Source organism: Coregonus clupeaformis, chromosome 7, assembly GCF_020615455.1.
Source record: "Coregonus clupeaformis isolate EN_2021a chromosome 7, ASM2061545v1, whole genome shotgun sequence".
In the NCBI taxonomy this organism is placed as follows: domain Eukaryota; kingdom Metazoa; phylum Chordata; class Actinopteri; order Salmoniformes; family Salmonidae; genus Coregonus; species Coregonus clupeaformis.
The window spans coordinates 13,176,866-13,195,595 of NC_059198.1; the positions used below are offsets into that span (position 1 = coordinate 13,176,866).

Genomic DNA, 18,730 nt, shown 5'->3' on the forward strand with positions numbered 1-18,730 from the left:
AGTCAAGACGACCATATTATTGGAACCTGACTCCTGCCTCCGCTTCACTCCTGCCACCACCATCCTGCTTTCCACTACTGGACCTCCCTTTTGGACTCACCACGGACACTAGGACGTTACGGTACCACTCCTGCTCAGAACCTGGATCTGTTACCCTTCCTGTAGACCTGGACTTGCTCTTCCCCTATTTTTGGAAACCTGAACAATTGAACTTTGTAAATAAACCTGTTAAACCTTCTCTGGCTCGGTGTAGTTGTCTGCATTTGGGTTCATATCCAGTTAAATCGTGACAAAGAGGGACAAACAGTAATATTGCCGCTTTTTTCTCGTTTTTCAAGTGAATGTCTTTTTAAGGGAGTATGCCGGTTTCCACTAGTTATCACAACCTTAACCACAGCCCTTTTTGGTCTTAATTTAAGGTTAGGGTTAGGCATAAGGCTAGCAGTGTAGTTAAGGCTAGTGTTAAGGTTAGGTTTAAAATCACATTTTAAGTAGAGAAATTGTAGAAATAGGTGGGGTTTCTGACTTTGTGGCTGTGGTAACTAGTGACAACTGAGTATGCGAGGCACAAACGTTCAAATCCAATCAAACTGTATTTGTCACATGCGCCGAATACAGCTGTTGTAGACTTTACCTTGAAATGTTTGCTTACAAGCCCTTCCCAAAGATGTAGAGTTAAAAAAATATATGCTATCTAGAACCTAAAAGGGTTCTTCAGCTGTACCCATAGGAGAACCCTTTGAAGAACCCTATTTGGTTCCAGGTAGAACATTTTGGGTTCCATGTATAACCCTTTCCACAGAGAGTTCTACATGGAACCCAAAAGGGTTTTACCTGGAACCAGAAATGGTTCAGCCTGGAGCCAAAAAGGGTTCTCCTATGGGGACAGCCAAAGAACCCTATTGGAACCCTTTTTCTAAGAGTGTAGTCTAGTGAGTGTGCGTAGGGTCAGTGCAGATCATTCTGCTAGGAGCAAACCGAACCTAGTATGCCTTTAGGAGTTTGGGCAAGCTAACTGAATGGCCCCTAACATTTCAAACTACATTTAGATTTAGATGTTTATTGAGATTAAGAGCTTTTTCCCAGGAATTAAATAAATTAAAACCGTCTGGTAACCTCAATTTCCAACCTTCATCATGTGAGTGATGAATAGGAGTTGGAAGGATGGCATCAAAAGAGACTAAGGCCTAGATTCAATCAGATCAAGTGTTAACCGGCGATAGCCGACACCCGCATAGTTAATGCGTTGGAGCTGTCAAATCAGTGAGCAGCTGCTCTTGATCATTGTCACGAGCCCGACTCGAGTTAGAAGTTCAGAACGAGAAAGTGTAAGCTATATTGAAATAATGATTTAAAATCATGAAATGAAATAATGAGGATTTCTATCAGCCTAATCGATGTGTAGATTACATCTCACATTCCGGTGTTCAAAGGCTGCATGGGCTTTCTCTTAATGCGACTCCGGGCAGCCAATGGCAATGTCCGCTTTAAGTATAATGCCAGGAGCCACTTGTGGATTTGACAGCTCTAATGCAGCTCCACCTCCAACACCGCCAAAACAATCGCTATGCAGATGTCGGCTAATGTGGATCTGATTGAATAGAGCCCTAACTGTCTGGTTGTGAAGTAGGCAAAGTACAACGGAGACAAAAAATTGTCATAAAATATATTTATTCAACTGATAAAACTTCCACTTCCAAAAACAGCAAGACTTACTCCCAGGGTGGCCCTTTAATTGTGCTTGGCATAAGGCTTTTAAAGTCAATTTCATTATCAAATACAATCATCCTTTTTTGACAGACATGATTCATAGTTTCACTTTCATTCTCTTTTTTGTTTTGTTGAATTAGCATATTCTGTGGTCCCAAAATTAAAGGTGACCCTTCGTCATTCGTAATCTGGCCTAAAAGGACCTGACACCCCGCTAACACTACAAAGCTTATCAGTTGGCGGGTTGATTCTTCCTTGGCTGTAGTGCCCTATGGCATCACACAAGGCGACTGTGCGTTTGAAACATTACAACAACACAATACATAGGGGCTTGTTAAACAATGCATAGGGGGATATTCCATTACACAATTCATAACATCTGAAAAGGGTCATAACCTAACCCTCCTGTTGTCATATCATCAAGACAATACTACAAGTACAGAGGAGCCTTCGGTTGCAAAACACAATTCAGGAATCACTTAAAAAATGAAAAAAGACATCCATTAATATTGCTAATAACACCAAGAGGAACAAACAAATAAACCAAATTATTGAAGATGAGGCTTTGCTATATAAACCCAGAAAAGCAAAGCCATTGTCATGACAGAGCTCAGTAGCTAACAGTTGTAGCTGTAACCTCCTATGATGTGTGTGTGCATGAATGTATGTCAATGTGTGTGTCTGTACGCTGTGTATGCACTGTGGGCACGCTTAGTATGAAAATCAATGAGCAGGTCAATGCCTGTAGGCCTGTGTGTGTGTGCGTATATATATATATATATATATATATATATATATATATATATGTGTATGTGCCAGAGGGGTATTTTCTGGTTCGATCGGGTGTGATGGAAGCGACCGCTGTGTTCCATTAAGCTGCCCTGATCCTGAGGCAGGCAGTCAATCAGAGATTACAGACAGACTGGCAGTGTGTGTGTGTGTGTGTGTGTGTGTGTCTGGCCCTATTCACAGATGGTGAAGCAGTTTCATCCATCCAAGGCCTGTCACTGACTGCTAGTCAGGTCTGCTTGTCTTTCTCCAACTGAATCATCTATGACATTATCCCAGCTATATTTCTATATTCTTAGCCTCTTTGCAAGCTTTGTTTGTTTGTTGACGCATCCTATCTCTCTATCTATGAAAAACTACAGAGCCCAGTAGCTGTCTACAACATTGGCACCGGAGGCAAAATCCCGGTAAATCTGTCACATTATAGCCACCACTGTGGAGTGCTTGTCTTGTGTACATCAGGGCTTCTCTGGATGGTTATCGCTCAAGAGAGGCGACAGGAAAGGAGGGATTTTGTTCTTCAAAAAAATGTAAAATGCTCTGAGGCTTAATGCAGGGGAGGCACGCCTGGGTGTCTCACTAAGCAGAGGGGGAAGGGGGATTGGGGGGCAGGGGGATTTATTTGAAGGATGCACGCACAGCGCGGCCCTTGAGGGGCTGAGGGGGGCGGTAGTTGTCCACCATGCAGCAGGCGGCTTCACCCTCTCCGGAGAAGAGCAGGCTCCGGAATTTGCCCATCTGTCAGAGGAGAAAGGAGAGAGAGGAGATAGAGTTATACTCCTTACCTCCTGTCCCTATCACTCACTCCAATACATCTCCAGTCATACAGTTTGTAGCCTTCATCAAGTAAATCAAAGGTTGTGTGGGACTTCTCTATTTAAATGATTTTCCTAAACAGTGATTCATGGAACTAAGCTTAGTGTCTTTCTGTTGATGCTTAAGTCTGACAAAGAGATTGAGGTACAGTCAAATGACCCATCTAAGAGATTTGCCATTAATTTTGGCCAATAAATTAGTAAGAGGTCACAAGTTCATGGCTACAGCCATTGGACATACTGTAAAGTACATAGTGCACACAATACTACTTTCAACCCCTGAAACAAGTCTATCTTATTTATCAACCTCAGGGGTTGAATAACATTTGAACATAAGGGGAGACAAGTAAGTTCTTATTAGACTAATATCCACCCAAATATTATAATCTTCAAGTAGCTTCTAATAGTGCGTCATTAGCTACTGATAAGCGCTTAATACAGTGTTCCCTCTTCTGAAGTGTTACTGTTACCATTCATGATATTTACTGTATGAATAATTTTTTTGATATCATATCTTATGTCTCTGCCTAGTACGGCACCCCCTCTAAAGCCTATGTGCACATTTCCCTGTTCACCCTTGAGACGCCCAGGCAAAGGTATTAAATAAACATTTGACTGGGCAGTGTTAATTTTCACATAGTCACAAGTGAGTCAAGCCACAAGGGCAGGGTTTAGAGAAGATGTGGGCTGCCATTTTACAGGAACTTCCAACATGACTATGCTTGTATGAAAATGTGTGGGTTGAGGTTAAAGTAGGAGAATTTTCAAGTCCACTAGAAATAAACAGACCTCCCACATACTACTTTATTTTCTTTTTTTAGAAAAATAGGATGCCAACAGAACGTCCAGCTGGACAGGCACGTAGGAATCTTTTCAGTTTTGGTGGAGAACTGGGAATGACCTCAATGACCTGGAATCTTGGAAGGACATGTGTCCCATTACTCTAAAATAGTAGAAAAGACTGCAGAAATAGCAGTCAGATACCTCTCAACTATCAAATCCTCTTATCTACAATACATTTTAGTTGTCAAGTAGACTATTTTATCAAGGAAGAGATTAAGAAAGGACGCTATTCCAGACTATTGGAACAAAGCCAGCATACTGTAGCTGCAGAGTGTAAATTCAACCCCTTACTACTCAATGAGCTCACGTGACCTATCGTACCTGGACAGGGCTGACGCTGATTGACTCCTTGCAGACAATCCAGGTGACACTCTCCAGCAGAGGGGGTGTGGTCAGGGAGCCGTCGTAAGTCCAGTAGTCTAGGGACTTGGGGAGCAGGATGGTGGGGTCAAAGTTCTCGAAAGAGGTCTGCTTGCCCTGTAAACAAAGAGGGAGGCAACGGCAAGTTCACATCAGCAGGTCAATGATTGGCTCAGAGAATGACTGGTTCCATGCTAGCAGTAGCACCACTTAGAATGCTAGCTCCAGATAGACTTACCTTGGCTTTAATGGCATCAAAAGCATCAAGGACCTTCTGAAGATTGGCATTTTCATTTCCAACCTAACCAGACAAATTCAACACACATAAATGGCAAATAATAATGATAATTTAAACAAAATATTGCGCTTGAAAATATATTTATATTATCTTTAACTAGTAAACTAAGTCAAAACAATTGAAGGTATACAGCTGAGTCCATTGCTACACACCTGGAGGAAGACTCCTACAACAGCAAGGCCATCAGACTGGCTAGCAGCATCACCAAAACTGGGGTACTTGGTGTTCCAGTGCACCAGGTGGAGCTAAAATAAAGAAATAGGACACAAGCAGTGAGCAACCCTAAGGAGTATTTTCTTACCACCAGGCCTTGGGTCTTTTGTACAGTGGGGTTTAGGGGTTTAGACCAATTTGGAAGTTGCATGCCTGAGGCTTTTGTTGAATTACATAATGATTTAGTGAAAAGCAGGGTTGAAGTCAATTCCATTTCACCAAAGTCAATTCAGGAAATACATGGAAATTCGATTCACAAATTCGCAGAAATTCCTCATTGAATGTCATGGGAACATTTTCACTCCATGAACTGAAAGTTCACTGACCCTTATAAGTCATTTATGGAAAAAACTAAAAAAAAACATATTGATGGCTTGCCAAATACTGTATGTTGCACTACTAATGCATACCATTCAAACTTTGGTGTTGAAACTAAGGGATTCAAACCAAGTGTGTGTGACCAGTGTCAGTACCTCAGCAGCATACTTGGTCCCGGCCACAGTGTGCTCAGAACCCCTGTCGTCGCTGGCGCCCCAGTGGAAGTGGAACTGCTTTAGCCTGTACGTCCCTGAAATGGGCCCCCCTGTCAGAGCTGCCAACAGAACACAGAAAACAAAGACGTTAACACGTATAAGTGCAATGGGTCAACCTGTTATGGGCCCCGAGTTAGTACTACCTACACCAGTTTAAGTCCACTTTGTGTAATAGCACTACAAGACTTGCATGTACAAAACACATGAGATGTTCACATTTTGAACAGGATCATTATGCATTCATAATAAGATTTCAAAATACACCATGTTCCTTTCCTTTCTTTTTTTACTGAGCTAACATCTCTTTTAATCTTTGGTCCATGATGAAAATGTGTCACAAGACACAATGCGATGAGTTGTCTTGACCGGTATAATGTTAATATTAACAGAGCAATGCAAAAGCCGCTCTTGTGTCACTGCCACCCCCACCCCTCCCCCACACTAGCACACAGACGTCCTGTTCGATGGAAGCAGCAGACTCAGTTCCTGTTGCGTTATCCAGACCCAAAAGCAGCAAACCCAAGGTCATCCTAAGATACTTTCCAGGTATTGTTCCTTTGACATAGTCATCTATTTATACCAATGTAGTGGCAGCAGGTAATCCTTGACTAATTAGTCTATTTTCATCTCACGTGATGTCACAGTTGATGCTGACAGACTAGGCTACAGCCTATAGGTGCTCTTTTAACAGGATTTTTAGGACATGATTCACAACAGTTGGTTCTGCTTGATAAGGTAGAGACTTATCTGACAAGTAGCAAAGGGAGTGAGTGTGTGAGTGTCTACAGGTTTCTAATGTAGGATTACATTATGAGACTGAGATTGACCACACCCTGTGGTTAGACAGACTACAGCTATGATGGTGTAATTTCCAATGTAGGCCTACACACAGACAGGTATGACTAACAGTCATTCTTTCTTTCAGGCATAAGCTTATATTTGTGTTTGAATATGAACTTGGCATTCAATTTCAATTAGCTTCCATTAAGTTAACACAACAAACATGATACATTTACCCTCTGAGCTCCCCTGTAAGCACTAAGGCGATCAAAAATACTGACGTAAAGGATTACCAATTCAATATCCAAAATCCTATACCAAGCCACCTGACATATAGGCAGGCCTAATGCTGCATTTAATAGGGTGCTAGGATCACATGCCATCAGTGATTACAGAGACAATATAATCTATTGTGTAACAACTCTCAGGAATATAAAAATGCAACATCTTATATTAAGATTCAGAATGACTAGTTTATAAATTTCTCACACCAATATTTTATCAAAATGAATGGGAAATCCCCCCCAAAAATGTAGTATTTTTTTTCTTCTGGATTTGGTTGTCATTACATTTTTGCACTGTATTAGGCAATAGCCTATTATTAATCGAATTATAATGACAGCAAAACGAGTAAAATATAATAATGTTGTACTTTGTTACTAAAAACATTCCCATTCACTCCTGACACATTAATGGTTAACCAGACTCAGTTCTATTTGCATAAACTGACCTTCTCCTTTTTTGCGCTAATGACCCCTCTTCCAGTCTAAAGGTTTTACGTGCAGGGAAAGGTTTGTGAGGGGTTGCGTTACCAATTCCATTACCTACTATTGTTTTCATGTCATAGTGTGGGTAGTGAATGAATATAGTCTCATCCAGCCCTATTCCATGACGATAATATTTGTTATAATATTTGTTACTTTGTAAATGTATGAATTATTAATGTTAAAGAAGTGCACAAAGTATCCACAACTGCAAGATACCATTTCGAGACACCTGTCATGACGCATGCATAAAGATTGACACTAACTTGAGTTGTCGTTGTCGTCGGCGTAGGTCACTTGAAAGGAATGTCCGTTGTTGAGAATGTCAATGGAGGTGGAAGGGTCGTACTTCAACGTGAGCGCCTTCAAGGCTGCGTCGAAGGCAGCCTCCCCAGGTACAATGTCAATGGGAGACTGGCGGGGTCCGTTGGCAATTGGGAAGCCTTCACACCATTTGTCGGGTCCTATAATGACAGTGGGGACATTGCATTTGGAGACAATAATACAGTATCTGTCAAAAATGTAGTCTACGTCAATTATTGCTTTCCAATGACATAGAATATTTTCGATAATCTTGCAGCTCGCTGTAACGGGGTGAGATTGTTATGACGCACGGTAGCCTAATAGCAATGTCAAAGAGGGATGCATAAAAATACATGTAGACAATGATTCATCAATGCATGACCGTTGTGTTTTCATTCATTCATCGGACAGTATATGCTGTACTACAGGTCCCTTTTAATGTCATGATAAGAACAGAGCACAAGCGCCTCACCATTGTCCGGTGCGTATCCCCATGCATGAGACATTGTTACTATTTGGGTATCTAGTGCTGTAAATCCCCCAAAATTGCGTCGCTCCGGAGTGCAAACAGCCAGTGTCCTCCACTTGACAACTGTCAGAGCTTATATAGGCTCCCTGTGGATTGCGTGTTTCGCAATGCGTGTAGGAGCGGGAGGAGTTAGAAGCACAATCGATCGATGATCCCAGACTGTGTGTGTGTGTGTGTGTGCGCGGCACCACATATGTTGTGAGTAGCCGCCTCGCTATACATCCAGCGCTCCTTCATCCAAATCACTTGCCACTGGAAGGCGAGACACAAGCTGTATGGATATTCCCGAGCAGTACCATGTGCAATAACTCTTTGATGTTGAGCCTTCCACTTCCTAAACTCAAACGCTACAATTGCATTTTGAGTACACACACACACACTCAGGGGGAGAGAGAGAGAACTCAAGAGTCCTTTCTTCCCTTCCCGTTTAATGATGAACATGACCATAATTGTCGATAGACTATAGAACTATTTTTTTTATTTATATATATATTGAGCGTTTAGTCTATGTGGTATTCACGTACTTTAGGTGAAATTATTTATTGAATAGAGCCAGTGGCGATTTTAACGTGTACATCTTGGTGGGGCAAACAAAACAAAAAAAGTTGGATGCATGCCAGCAAAGCCACTACACAACACAACACTAAACAATATATTAATTGCACTATAACGGTGACAAACGGTGCCCACACACTGTTAGGGCCTACATAAAGTTGTCCCAACAGCAGAGTCCCAACACCTTACCACTGCTGCACCAGTATCAGCGGAGCCTTGTCTGCCAGTGAAACAGTTCATTCAGCCTAATTTACTACCTTTTAAAAAACATAGCTGATATGGCTGACTTGCTTTAACAAATGTGGTTTCTACTGACAATTGAGATGTACAAACTATGGCATAAGGGGACAACAAGCGGATAAGAGGCAATCTGTAATTTCAATTAAGACATTCATGAGTGAGCTAGGACAGAGGTAGTCAATATAACTATTTGTTCAGCACTTTAAAATGTACAGCCACAGAATTTAGAACATGGGCCGTTCTTACAGTGTTCTCCCTGTACACCAAGTCAGAACCGTAGGATAAATAAAGGGGGCATATAAGCAGACAATTAAATCTCTTACAATATTCAATGATTACATTCCTCTAAAACAGGTTATAGGCTACATGTGCACCACCAAGTCAGAACAGTAGGCAAAATTAAGAGTGGAAAATAGACTAAATTATTAGGGTGAGGCACATGGGCTACTAACAGCTTACTACACAACATACACTTAGTATTACTTTCTTAGCTACAGTATACATATCTCCCTGGCATATTACATAATTTATGCAGCAGCAGACAAGACATTTTTGGACTCAACTTGTGCTGTGCTCACTTGAACAGGAAGGTGGCGCGGCGGTCCTTTGGTCCTTCGTGGGCAAATTTTGTCATCAAACTTTGTCATCAAAGTCTGCCATTCTCTGGATCTACGGTACTTAAGACAAATGGGAACTCTGAAAAACAAGGTAGAATCATGATGACGTCTGTGATCTTCAGGTCGTAGCTCTAGAAAGAGGCCCGAGTTCCGGATGTACAATTCCGAGTTGGATGACCGTTTCCCAGTCGGAGCTCGATTTTCCGGAGTTCCCAGTTGTCTTGAACTCACTGAAGTCAGATTTCGCAGTTCCGAGTTAACAGTTGTTTTGAGCCGGCACAAATCATGCTTCATTGACAGCATGGCCAATATTGAACGTTTATCATTTTAAACATGGAAAAGAGACCCTTAATCCCAGACTTAGGACCACACAGTCACTCCACTGAATAGCAGGCTAGTGATTGCTTTGCAATGCTTGCAGTTAGCCACTGATTCCTTCCAAACCACTCATTGTTGAAGTTGCGATTTCCAACTTGTTGTGTAATGTTTATGTCCAATGACCGATGAGCTCCAATACGTTTTATCTATAATTTCTCTACATTATTTCTCTTCATATGACAAAGATTAAAAAGGATTTGCCAGTAGATAGTCGACTTGATTCATGATGATGACTGCTAGCTAAGATTTTGAAAGTATGGTGTTGACATGATCAGTCCAATCAAAGCTACTATAGATATAATGTGATTTCCCGTCATTTTATCTGTGGCCAATGACCTTGAGCCTTCTTGGATGGCATTTCTAATGTAACTCTATGTCAGCACCCAAGGGGCTTGCATTTTCGAGCTCTACCCTTAGACTTGGCGGTGAAGTAGTGTCCCCATGAGTGACAGAACACTGAGCCAATCACTGCGCAACTAGATAACTTTTTTTTTTTTTTTACATTGTTTGCAAACTGATATGTGACATGTATTAATGCCAAACAGGCAAGCCCCCAAATTTCCTTTTTTATTTATTTTTAGCTACAAATGTGGGGCTCAGCCCCACCTGCGCTGAATGACGGGTCGCCACTGCATAGAGCAGATGGAATTATTGTATATTATTGTCTCAGGTGGATGTTTTTCATTTACACCTAGCCCCAGGGCTACAGTAGTATATAATTACTTGTATTAGTCTATTGATCATGTTTAGGCCTACGTTATGACATTTTGCCTAGACTGAGAACAGTTAAGTATCTATCTGTATCCTAGTTTTTCTTTAATATTATAGACAGACTAACATATTTTCTAATATGCTGAAAATGCAAAAAATAACAGTGTTGCTTAAAACCCCTTTATAAAAGTGATAGGCTTCCCACTGGGCACACATTAGTTGAATCAACGTTTCCACGTCATTTCGTTGACCAATGTGGAATAGATGTTGAATTGACGTCTGTGCCCGGTGGGTTAACTCCGCCACTGAGTACACAAAACATTAAGGACACCTGCTCTTTCCATGACATAGACAGACCAGGTGAACGCTATGATCCCTTATTGATGTCACTAGTGTACGCTCATGGACTCTGATGAAAGTGTATCTGCGGCGATACGTTGCTGTCATCTGGCGGTCATAATGAGAAAGCAAATGTTTTTGTAGCTGCTGTTGCCAGTGCACTCTGTCTTGCTAGCCGAAAACTGCAACCACCTCAGCATCGAAGGAAACGAGAACGGTCAAAGAATGATACGATCATGTCCTCAGATAAAATACATGTATTGCATAAAGGCTGTAGAATAACAACATGAGGCATAACATAACCCCGATCATTTTTGTGCTACTTCTCTTACCCAGCGTGGATTCAGCGCGGACAGCGTGGAAATCCAGCGCATCATGGGGGCGTTTCAATCTGCTGTCTTCGCGAACACTGATTGGTTCAGATTTAGTCGCATCTAAATTGCGTCAATCTCAGTTGCATCAACACGTTTTACAGTTGCCGAAGTCTTCCAATTCTTGAGGTTCGTATATATTGTTCTTCGAGTTTATCTAGCTTTGTGGATTCACATATTGAACGCACGTGATGTTACTGTATTTCGTTATATATTGTGACAACATAAGCTAATAAATTGTATGATCACAACGGGTCGGTCTGAGGTAGTTTAACTACCTCTAGCTAGTTAGTAACCTTGCTAACAACAGACGTTTGTTCTCTTTGAAATTATAGGTAATCATGGCGAAGAATAAACAAAAAGGCAAAAGGCAGCAAAATGTGTTCCGAGTGGCCAACAAACAGACAAAACAAAAGAATAAAGCAAAACCTGTCACTTCAACTCTCAAACACGTAAGTGGAAAATGGTAGGTAGCTACCTACCATCTTAGTTAGCCAGCTAGCTAGCTAATAGGCTTCACACAGTAGGGTGTCCAATGAAAAACGCATCTTTTGACCAATGGGTAAAATGTTAATTGTGTAGATAATTCCATAAGAAAACCAATGCCAATGGTCCAAACCTCATGTCTCCATCATAATCCGTTTAAAAGTTATTGGAGTTTTTACCGTTGTAGAATGGCCAAAATTAGGGTGACTATATAAATGGAGGCCAGAGGAAAAAAGTGGTCAAAAATCAGGAAAATTGCGTCACGTCAACCAGGCTGGATTCTGTACAAGAATGAAAGCTGCAATATTAAACTTTTTGGGCAAACTGACCACGTTCACATTGATAGATCTATAACTCACATGTCTTTCTCATTGAAAACAAGTATAAAGTGGTAGTTCTGTTCTATGTGGCTATTTCTACGCTTCCCATTCTTAAGTTTCGTTTTTGCTTCTTTTACTTTCGGTGTTGTACACTAGTTTCAAACTTAATTTGAAAGTCTTTCACATTCCTATCAGCTCATGTCATGCAAATGTGGCTATTTGCGACCAGCGGAAACAACTTTGAAGATGACGACAATGTAAAATCCTAAGAAGTTGTTACTAGAAACCTACACCGCTATGTCAACACAGCTTGCCACTTATTATCGGATGTATTACCGTAACATTTCAATTAAATGCCGAATCTCAAATAGCCGCCTGTCCCTTTTAATAGCTGGGCAACGGCACACATTGCACAACATCGGGTCTAAATTAATTGTTTACGAGGTTCCCATTAATTACGAAGAATTGTTTATGACATTCCATGGAGGGCATAGTGTCTGCGGGTTTTTGGTATTTCCTTTCAATTAAGAACTAGACAACCAGGTGAGGGAGTTATTTACTAATTATTGACCTTAATTCATCAATCAAGTACAGTAATGAATCGAAAAAAATATGGCGTTTTTATCGCCAGTAAGAAACTGCTAGCCGTTGGCTGCTAACAGCTGAGAACTGCTAGCTAACTGGCAAGCAGGAAAACAGTCAACTTCAGGAGTACAGACCCCTAGAAATCGGCAGATGGCCATCTAGTGGGAAAGTAAGAACTGCCAAAAATGCAATCAGAGGGGAATTCTTTTTTTGTTAAACTAGAGTCATACTAAGACAAAAGAAACGTGACACAGTGTGTAAATGATAACACATTAGTTCAGGAAATGAAGAAATTGATTAAAATACTGGAAGTGAATCCTGGAATTAAACAATTAACTATGCAAATTAGCAAAAGATGTGTGCATTAGAAAAATAAATGCCATGCTCATATAGAAGCTTGTCTCTAAAGCAGTGTTCACATTGGCAGTTTGAAGAGACTCAAATCCTATTTATTTAAATATCTGATTCGACGTTTTCCTGCAGTCTGAACAGCCATAAGGCACATGGAATCAGATATTTCAAGCCACATTTCAAACCACCTTCATTCGTGGTTTGAAGTCAGATACAAATCTGATTCCTGGCCATGTGACTTGTCTGAACGGTCAAATCTGATTTAATTGCCCTCAAGTGGTTTTTAGATAGTTATTCGGCATATCTTGTTGCTTGCTAGCTACTCTGTTGACAGTTTCACAAGAACATGTGGTAGCTAACTAGCTTGTTAATTGTTTACAAACAAATTAGTGAATGTGCTAGAAAACTAAACAGCTGGCTAGTTGACTGATGTGGCTAGCCAAAAAGGACTTGTTTTGAAAGTTGGATCATCTTATCCTTTGAGGCTTAGCTTGCTACATAACTTCTGAGTGATAGGAAGCACAAGCACCACCACCAATCAGCCTACACCACTGCACACACACCTGGTGTTACTATGACAACTAGCGTAGCCTTGTCAGCAAATTACTGCTGTCTGAACACACATCCGATTTGGTCACTTTTAATTTGCTGTTTGGACAGTCGGTAGTTAAAAACGGATCTGAAAAACAAAACTTAGTTGAGCATTAAGGCCTGCAGTGTGAGCAAGGCTTAATAAGCGCCTGTTGTGTTATGTGATTTAAGCAAATAAACGCCCGGGCTATTCATTGAAGTTTTATGGTAGGTTGCGAAATCCGAGTTTTTAGATGTAACGTTAATGATACAGTATGTTACATAACATAGTTTACTTACAGTGCAATCGATAAGTATTCAGACCCCTTGACGTTTTCCACATTTTGTTACATTACAGCCTTATTCTAAAATTGATGAAATTGTTTTTTTCCTCGTCAATCTACATTTTAGTCATTTAGCAGATGCTCTTATCCAGAGCGACTTACAGTTAGTGAGTGCATACATTATTTTATTTTTCATACTGGCCCCCCGTGGGAATCGAACCCACAACCCTGGCGTTGCAAACGCCATGCTCTACCAACTGAGCTACATCCCTGCCGGCCATTCCCTCCCCTACCCTGGGCCAATTGTGCGCCGCCCCATGGGTCTCCCGGTCGCGGCCGGCTACGACAGAGCCTGGATTCGAACCAGGATCTCTAGTGGCACAGCTAGTACTGCGATGCAGTGCCTTAGACCACTGCGCCACTCGGGAGAATCTACACACAATACCCCATAATGACAAAGCAAAAACAGGTTTTTAGAAATGTTTGCTAATTTATAAAAAATAAAAACGGAAATATCACATTTTACATAAGTATTTAGACCCTTTACTCAGTACTTTGTTGATGCACCTTTGGCAGCGATTACAGCCTCGCCTTCTTGGGTATGACACTACAAGCTTGGCACACCTGTATTTGGGGAGTTTCTCCCATTCTCCTCTGCAGATCCTCTCAAGCTCTGTCAAGTTGGATGGGGAGCGTCGCTGCACAGCTATTTTCAGGTCTCTCCAGAGACGTTAGATCGGGTTCAAGTCCGGGCTCTGGCTGGACCACTCAAGGACATTGACACTTGTCCCGAAGCCACTCCTGCGTTGTCTTGGATGTGTGCTTAGGGTCGTTGTCCTGTTGGAAGGTGAACCTTCGCCCCAGTCTGAGGTGCTGAGCACTCTGGAGCAGGTTTTCATGAAGGATCTCTCTGTACTTTGAGCCGTTCATCTTTCCCTCGATCCTGACTAGTCTCACAGTCCCTGCCTCTGAAAAACATCCCTACAGCATGATACTGCCACTACAATGCTTCACCGTAGGGATGGTGCCAGGTTTCCTCCAGACGTGACGCTTGGCATTCAGGCCAAATAGTTCAATATTGGTTTCATAAGACCAGAGAATCTTGTTTCTCATGGTCTGAGAGTCCTTTAGGTGCCTTTTGGTAAACTCCAAGCGGGCTGTCATGTGCCTTTTTACTGAGGAGTGGCTTCCGTCTGGCCTCTCTACCATAAAGGCCTGATTGGTGGAGTGCTGCAGAGATGGTTGTCCTTCTGGAAGGTTCTCCCATCTCCACAGAGGAACTCTGAAGCTCTGTCAGAGTGACCATCGGGTTCTCGGTCACCTCCCCTCATCAAGGCCCTTCACCCCTCATCAAGGCCCTTCACCCCCGATTGCTCAGTTTGGCCGGGCGGGCCAATTCTAGAAGGAGTCTTGGTGGTTCCAAACTTCTTCCATTTAAGAACACAGGCCACTGTGTTCTTGGGGACCTTCAATGCTGCAGACATTTTTTGGTACCCTTCCCCAGAGCTGTGCCTCAACAAAATCCTGTCTCTGAGCTTTACGGACAATTTCGACCTCATGGCTTGGTTTTTGCTCTGGCATGCACTGTCAACTGTGGGACCTTATATAGACAGGTGTGTGCTTTTCCAAATCATGTCCAATCAATTGAATTTACCACAGGTGGACTCCAATCAAGTTGTAGAAACATCTTAAGGATGATCAATGGAAACAGGATGCACCTGAGCTCAACTTCTCTTAACCCTAACCTTAACCCTTAGCTAGCTAACGTTAGCGTTAGCCACCTAGGTAAAGTTAGCCCCAACAAATTGGTATTTGTAACATATCACACATTTTACAAATTCGTAACATATTGTACAAATTGCAATTCGTAAACATATCATACGAAATGGATGATGGACATCCACAAATTAATTAATACGAAACCTAACATATCATACTAAATGTAGTGTCTCAGATTTACGTACAGAATAATATGACATGCTCTGAGACCATCTTGAGGATCACCTAGCTACAACTGCTGTTTTCCAGGTTCCCTCATTTTCTGTGTAATCATTTCTTGATGGTGTTTCTCCAATTAATCCCATTGGAGTCATAGACTAGTTTCATTTTGACTGAATGCATTGAAAGAGAGAATTCACCCACAATGCCATAAAGTGTTCTTACCTTGTAAGCATTCAGCTGGCCACTGTCTCCAAATGCTAACTTTTTACTTGGCAAACTTTACTTGGTGATACTTCCTAAATTTACTTGATTTGGAAAGCTCTGGTGTTTTATAATCTCCTGTGGCTAGTTGCCCATTAAACCCTGACACTCAGCAAATGCTCTGTGAGAAAAAGGACTGCAACAGGTAGGTGTCGTCTCACCGTAAAACGGTTGTTCCTGAAGGCTAACTTATCCGTCTTGTATGTGTATTGTGCAAGGGTAGTATTTCACACAGTTGCTGACAACTGTTTTCTTTCTTTGTATACAGATCAATGCAGTGAAAAACGAGAAGGTGGAGAACCTGAATAAAATATTTACAGAGGTCCAACGGGATGTCAAAAGTGTATCAAAATGCACTGCTCCAGAGCCCAGAAAGCCAACACAGGTAAGGTTAAACTGAGAATTAATGGATAACCTGACAGAGAGTTGAGTGTGCTGAGTACAGTGAGGGGAAAAAAGTATTTGATCCCCTGCTGATTTTGTACGTTTGCCCACTGACAAAGAAATTATCAGTCTATAATTTTAATGGTAGGTTTATTTGAACAGTGAGAGACAGAATAACAACAAAGAAATCCAGAAAAACGCATGTCAAAAATGTTATAAATTGATTTGCATTTTAATGAGGGAAATAAGTATTTGACCCCCCTCTCAATCAGAAAGATTTCTGGCTCCCAGGTGTCTTTTTATACAGGTAACGAGCAGAGATTAGGAGCACACTCTTAAAGGGAGTGCTCCTAATCTCAGTTTGTTACCTGTATAAAAGACACCTGTCCACAGAAGCAATCAATCAATCAGATTCCAAACTCTCCTCCAAGGCCAAGACCAAAGAGCTCTCCAAGGATGTCAGGGACAAGATTGTAGACCTACACAAGGCTGGAATGGGCTACAAGACCATCGCCAAGCAGCTTGGTGAGAAGGTGACAACAGTTGGTGCGATTATTCGCAAATGGAAGAAACACAAAAGAACTGTCAATCTCCCTCGGCCTGGGGCTCCATGCAAGATCTCACCTCGTGGAGTTGCAATGATCATGAGAACGATGAGGAATCAGCCCAGAACTACACAGGAGGATCTTGTCAATGATCTCAAGGCAGCTGGGACCATAGTCACCAAGAAAACAATTGGTAACACACTACGCCGTAAAATACTGAAATCCTGCAGCGCCCGCAAGGTCCCCCTGCTCAAGAAAGCACATATACAGGGCCGTCTGAAGTTTGCCAATGAACATCTGAATGATTCAGAGGAGAACTGGGTGAAAGTGTTGTGGTCAGATGAGACCAAAATTGAGCTCTTTGGCATCAACTCAACTCGCCGTGTTTGGAGGAGGAGGAATGCTGCCTATGACCCCAAGAACACCATCCCCACCGTCAAACATGGAGGTGGAAACATTATGCTTTCGGGGTGTTTTTCTGCTAAGGGGACAGGACAACTTCACTGCATCAAAGGGACGATGGACGGGGCCATGTACCACAAATCTTGGGTGAGAACCTCCTTCCCTCAGCCAGGGCATTGAAAATGGGTCGTGGATGGGTATTCCAGCATGACAATGACCCAAAACACACGGCCAAGGCAACAAAGGAGTGGCTCAAGAAGAAGCACATTAAGGTCCTGGAGTGGCCTAGCCAGTCTCCAGACCTTAATCCCATAGAAAATCTGTGGAGGGAGCTGAAGGTTCGAGTTGCCAAACGTCAACCTCGAAACCTTATTGACTTGGAGAAGATCTGCAAAGAGGAGTGGGACAAAATCCCTCCTGAGATGTGTGCAAACCTGGTGGCCAACTACAAGAAACATCTGACCTCTGTGATAGCCAACAAGGGTTTTGCCACCAAGTACTAAGTCAAATCAATTTAAAACATTTTTGACATGCATTTTTCTGGATTTTGTTGTTATTCTGTCTCTCACTGTTCAAATAAACCTACAATTAAAATTATAGACTGATCATGTCTTTGTCAGTGGGCAAACGTACAAAATCAGCAGGGGATCAAATACTTTTTTCCCTCACTGTATCCTCTCTCTGATGGTTGTCTGATTGTCTTCCATTTTCCTTTCTCGCCTCTTTTTTTTTTTTGTCAGGTTGTCCGTGAAGCACCGAAGGAGTCTGCGAATGTGGACAGCGCTGCCCAGCTGTTCTCTCAGCTATAGTGCAGAATGGCTGCATGAAATGAAATCTAGTTACAATTCGAACAGTCCACACTGCCACATTCACATAAGGGGCATCATCGCCACCTTGTAGAGAATGTAATATGACTAATATGATATGTAAATATGGTGGTATAAAAAATTGTGCAGATGTGCTGAAGAATGTAAAGGACTCATTTGTGAGAGGTTGACACTTGCTGTAAAATTGTAGATTTCCTGTTGGATACATCTGTCAAATATAATGATCAACAACCTTAAGGTGTCCATTGCATGTGTCAATGCTGAAATTGATCTCTCTTCACAAATCTATGCTGCCAATGCTGAATGTCAGGGTCTTAGCAGCACACAGTATTTCATTTATGAAGATAGTTTTTATTTTCTATTGGATTTTCACTCTTGATGAGATAATGTACTAATTACTAAGTTGTTCTTGGTGTTCTTGTATAATCTACTGAATGATGTGTGGGTGTATCTATTAGTAAATCACTCGTTCTTCTACTTTTGAAATAACTTTGGGAGAAGTACATCTCGGCGCAGCTTGCTGGCAGTGGCTGGTTTTAAGTATGCTGGGCACATTCAGCGGTAGCCAGTTGGTGGTGCTTTACTGATGTGCTGCTGATTGCCTGTCTCTCTGTGGCCAGCCACCT

General features: G+C 41.8%; 2 protein-coding genes across 2 annotated transcripts; one reads left to right on the plus strand and one right to left on the minus strand.

The window, feature by feature from the left end:
- Positions 1 to 2,523: 2,523 nt before the first annotated feature.
- Positions 2,524 to 7,997, minus strand: LOC121569366 (carbonic anhydrase 1). The gene is made up of 7 exons (XM_041880260.2): positions 7,881 to 7,997; positions 7,372 to 7,569; positions 5,502 to 5,620; positions 4,968 to 5,060; positions 4,756 to 4,818; positions 4,479 to 4,634; positions 2,524 to 3,237 (listed from the first exon to the last, which is right to left on the minus strand). The coding sequence occupies exons 1-7, from the start codon at positions 7,912 to 7,914 to the stop codon at positions 3,118 to 3,120; spliced, it is 783 nt and encodes a 260-aa protein (XP_041736194.1). The 5' UTR covers positions 7,915 to 7,997; the 3' UTR covers positions 2,524 to 3,117.
- Positions 7,998 to 11,176: 3,179 nt separating this feature from the next.
- On the plus strand, positions 11,177 to 18,341 carry rbis (ribosomal biogenesis factor). The gene is made up of 4 exons (XM_041880261.1): positions 11,177 to 11,277; positions 11,484 to 11,600; positions 16,215 to 16,331; positions 18,018 to 18,341. The coding sequence occupies exons 2-4, from the start codon at positions 11,490 to 11,492 to the stop codon at positions 18,084 to 18,086; spliced, it is 297 nt and encodes a 98-aa protein (XP_041736195.1). The 5' UTR covers positions 11,177 to 11,277; positions 11,484 to 11,489; the 3' UTR covers positions 18,087 to 18,341.
- The last annotated feature ends 389 nt before the right edge of the window (positions 18,342 to 18,730 follow it).

Bases quoted from the DNA above. Each gene is read 5' to 3' on its own strand.
- rbis (XM_041880261.1), top strand. From the start codon at position 11,490: ATGGCGAAGAATAAACAAAAAGGCAAAAGGCAGCAAAATGTGTTCCGA. The intron at 11,601-16,214 runs GTAAGTGGAAAA...CTTTGTATACAG, and splicing joins TCACTTCAACTCTCAAACAC to ATCAATGCAGTGAAAAACGA. The intron at 16,332-18,017 runs GTAAGGTTAAAC...TTTTTTTGTCAG, and splicing joins AGCCCAGAAAGCCAACACAG to GTTGTCCGTGAAGCACCGAA.
- LOC121569366 (XM_041880260.2), bottom strand. From the start codon at position 7,914: ATGTCTCATGCATGGGGATACGCACCGGACAATG. The intron at 5,621-7,371 runs GTTAGTGTCAAT...TTCTGTTGGCAG, and splicing joins CGACGACAACGACAACTCAA to CTCTGACAGGGGGGCCCATT. The intron at 4,819-4,967 runs GTGTGTAGCAAT...TTGTCTGGTTAG, and splicing joins TTGTAGGAGTCTTCCTCCAG to GTTGGAAATGAAAATGCCAA.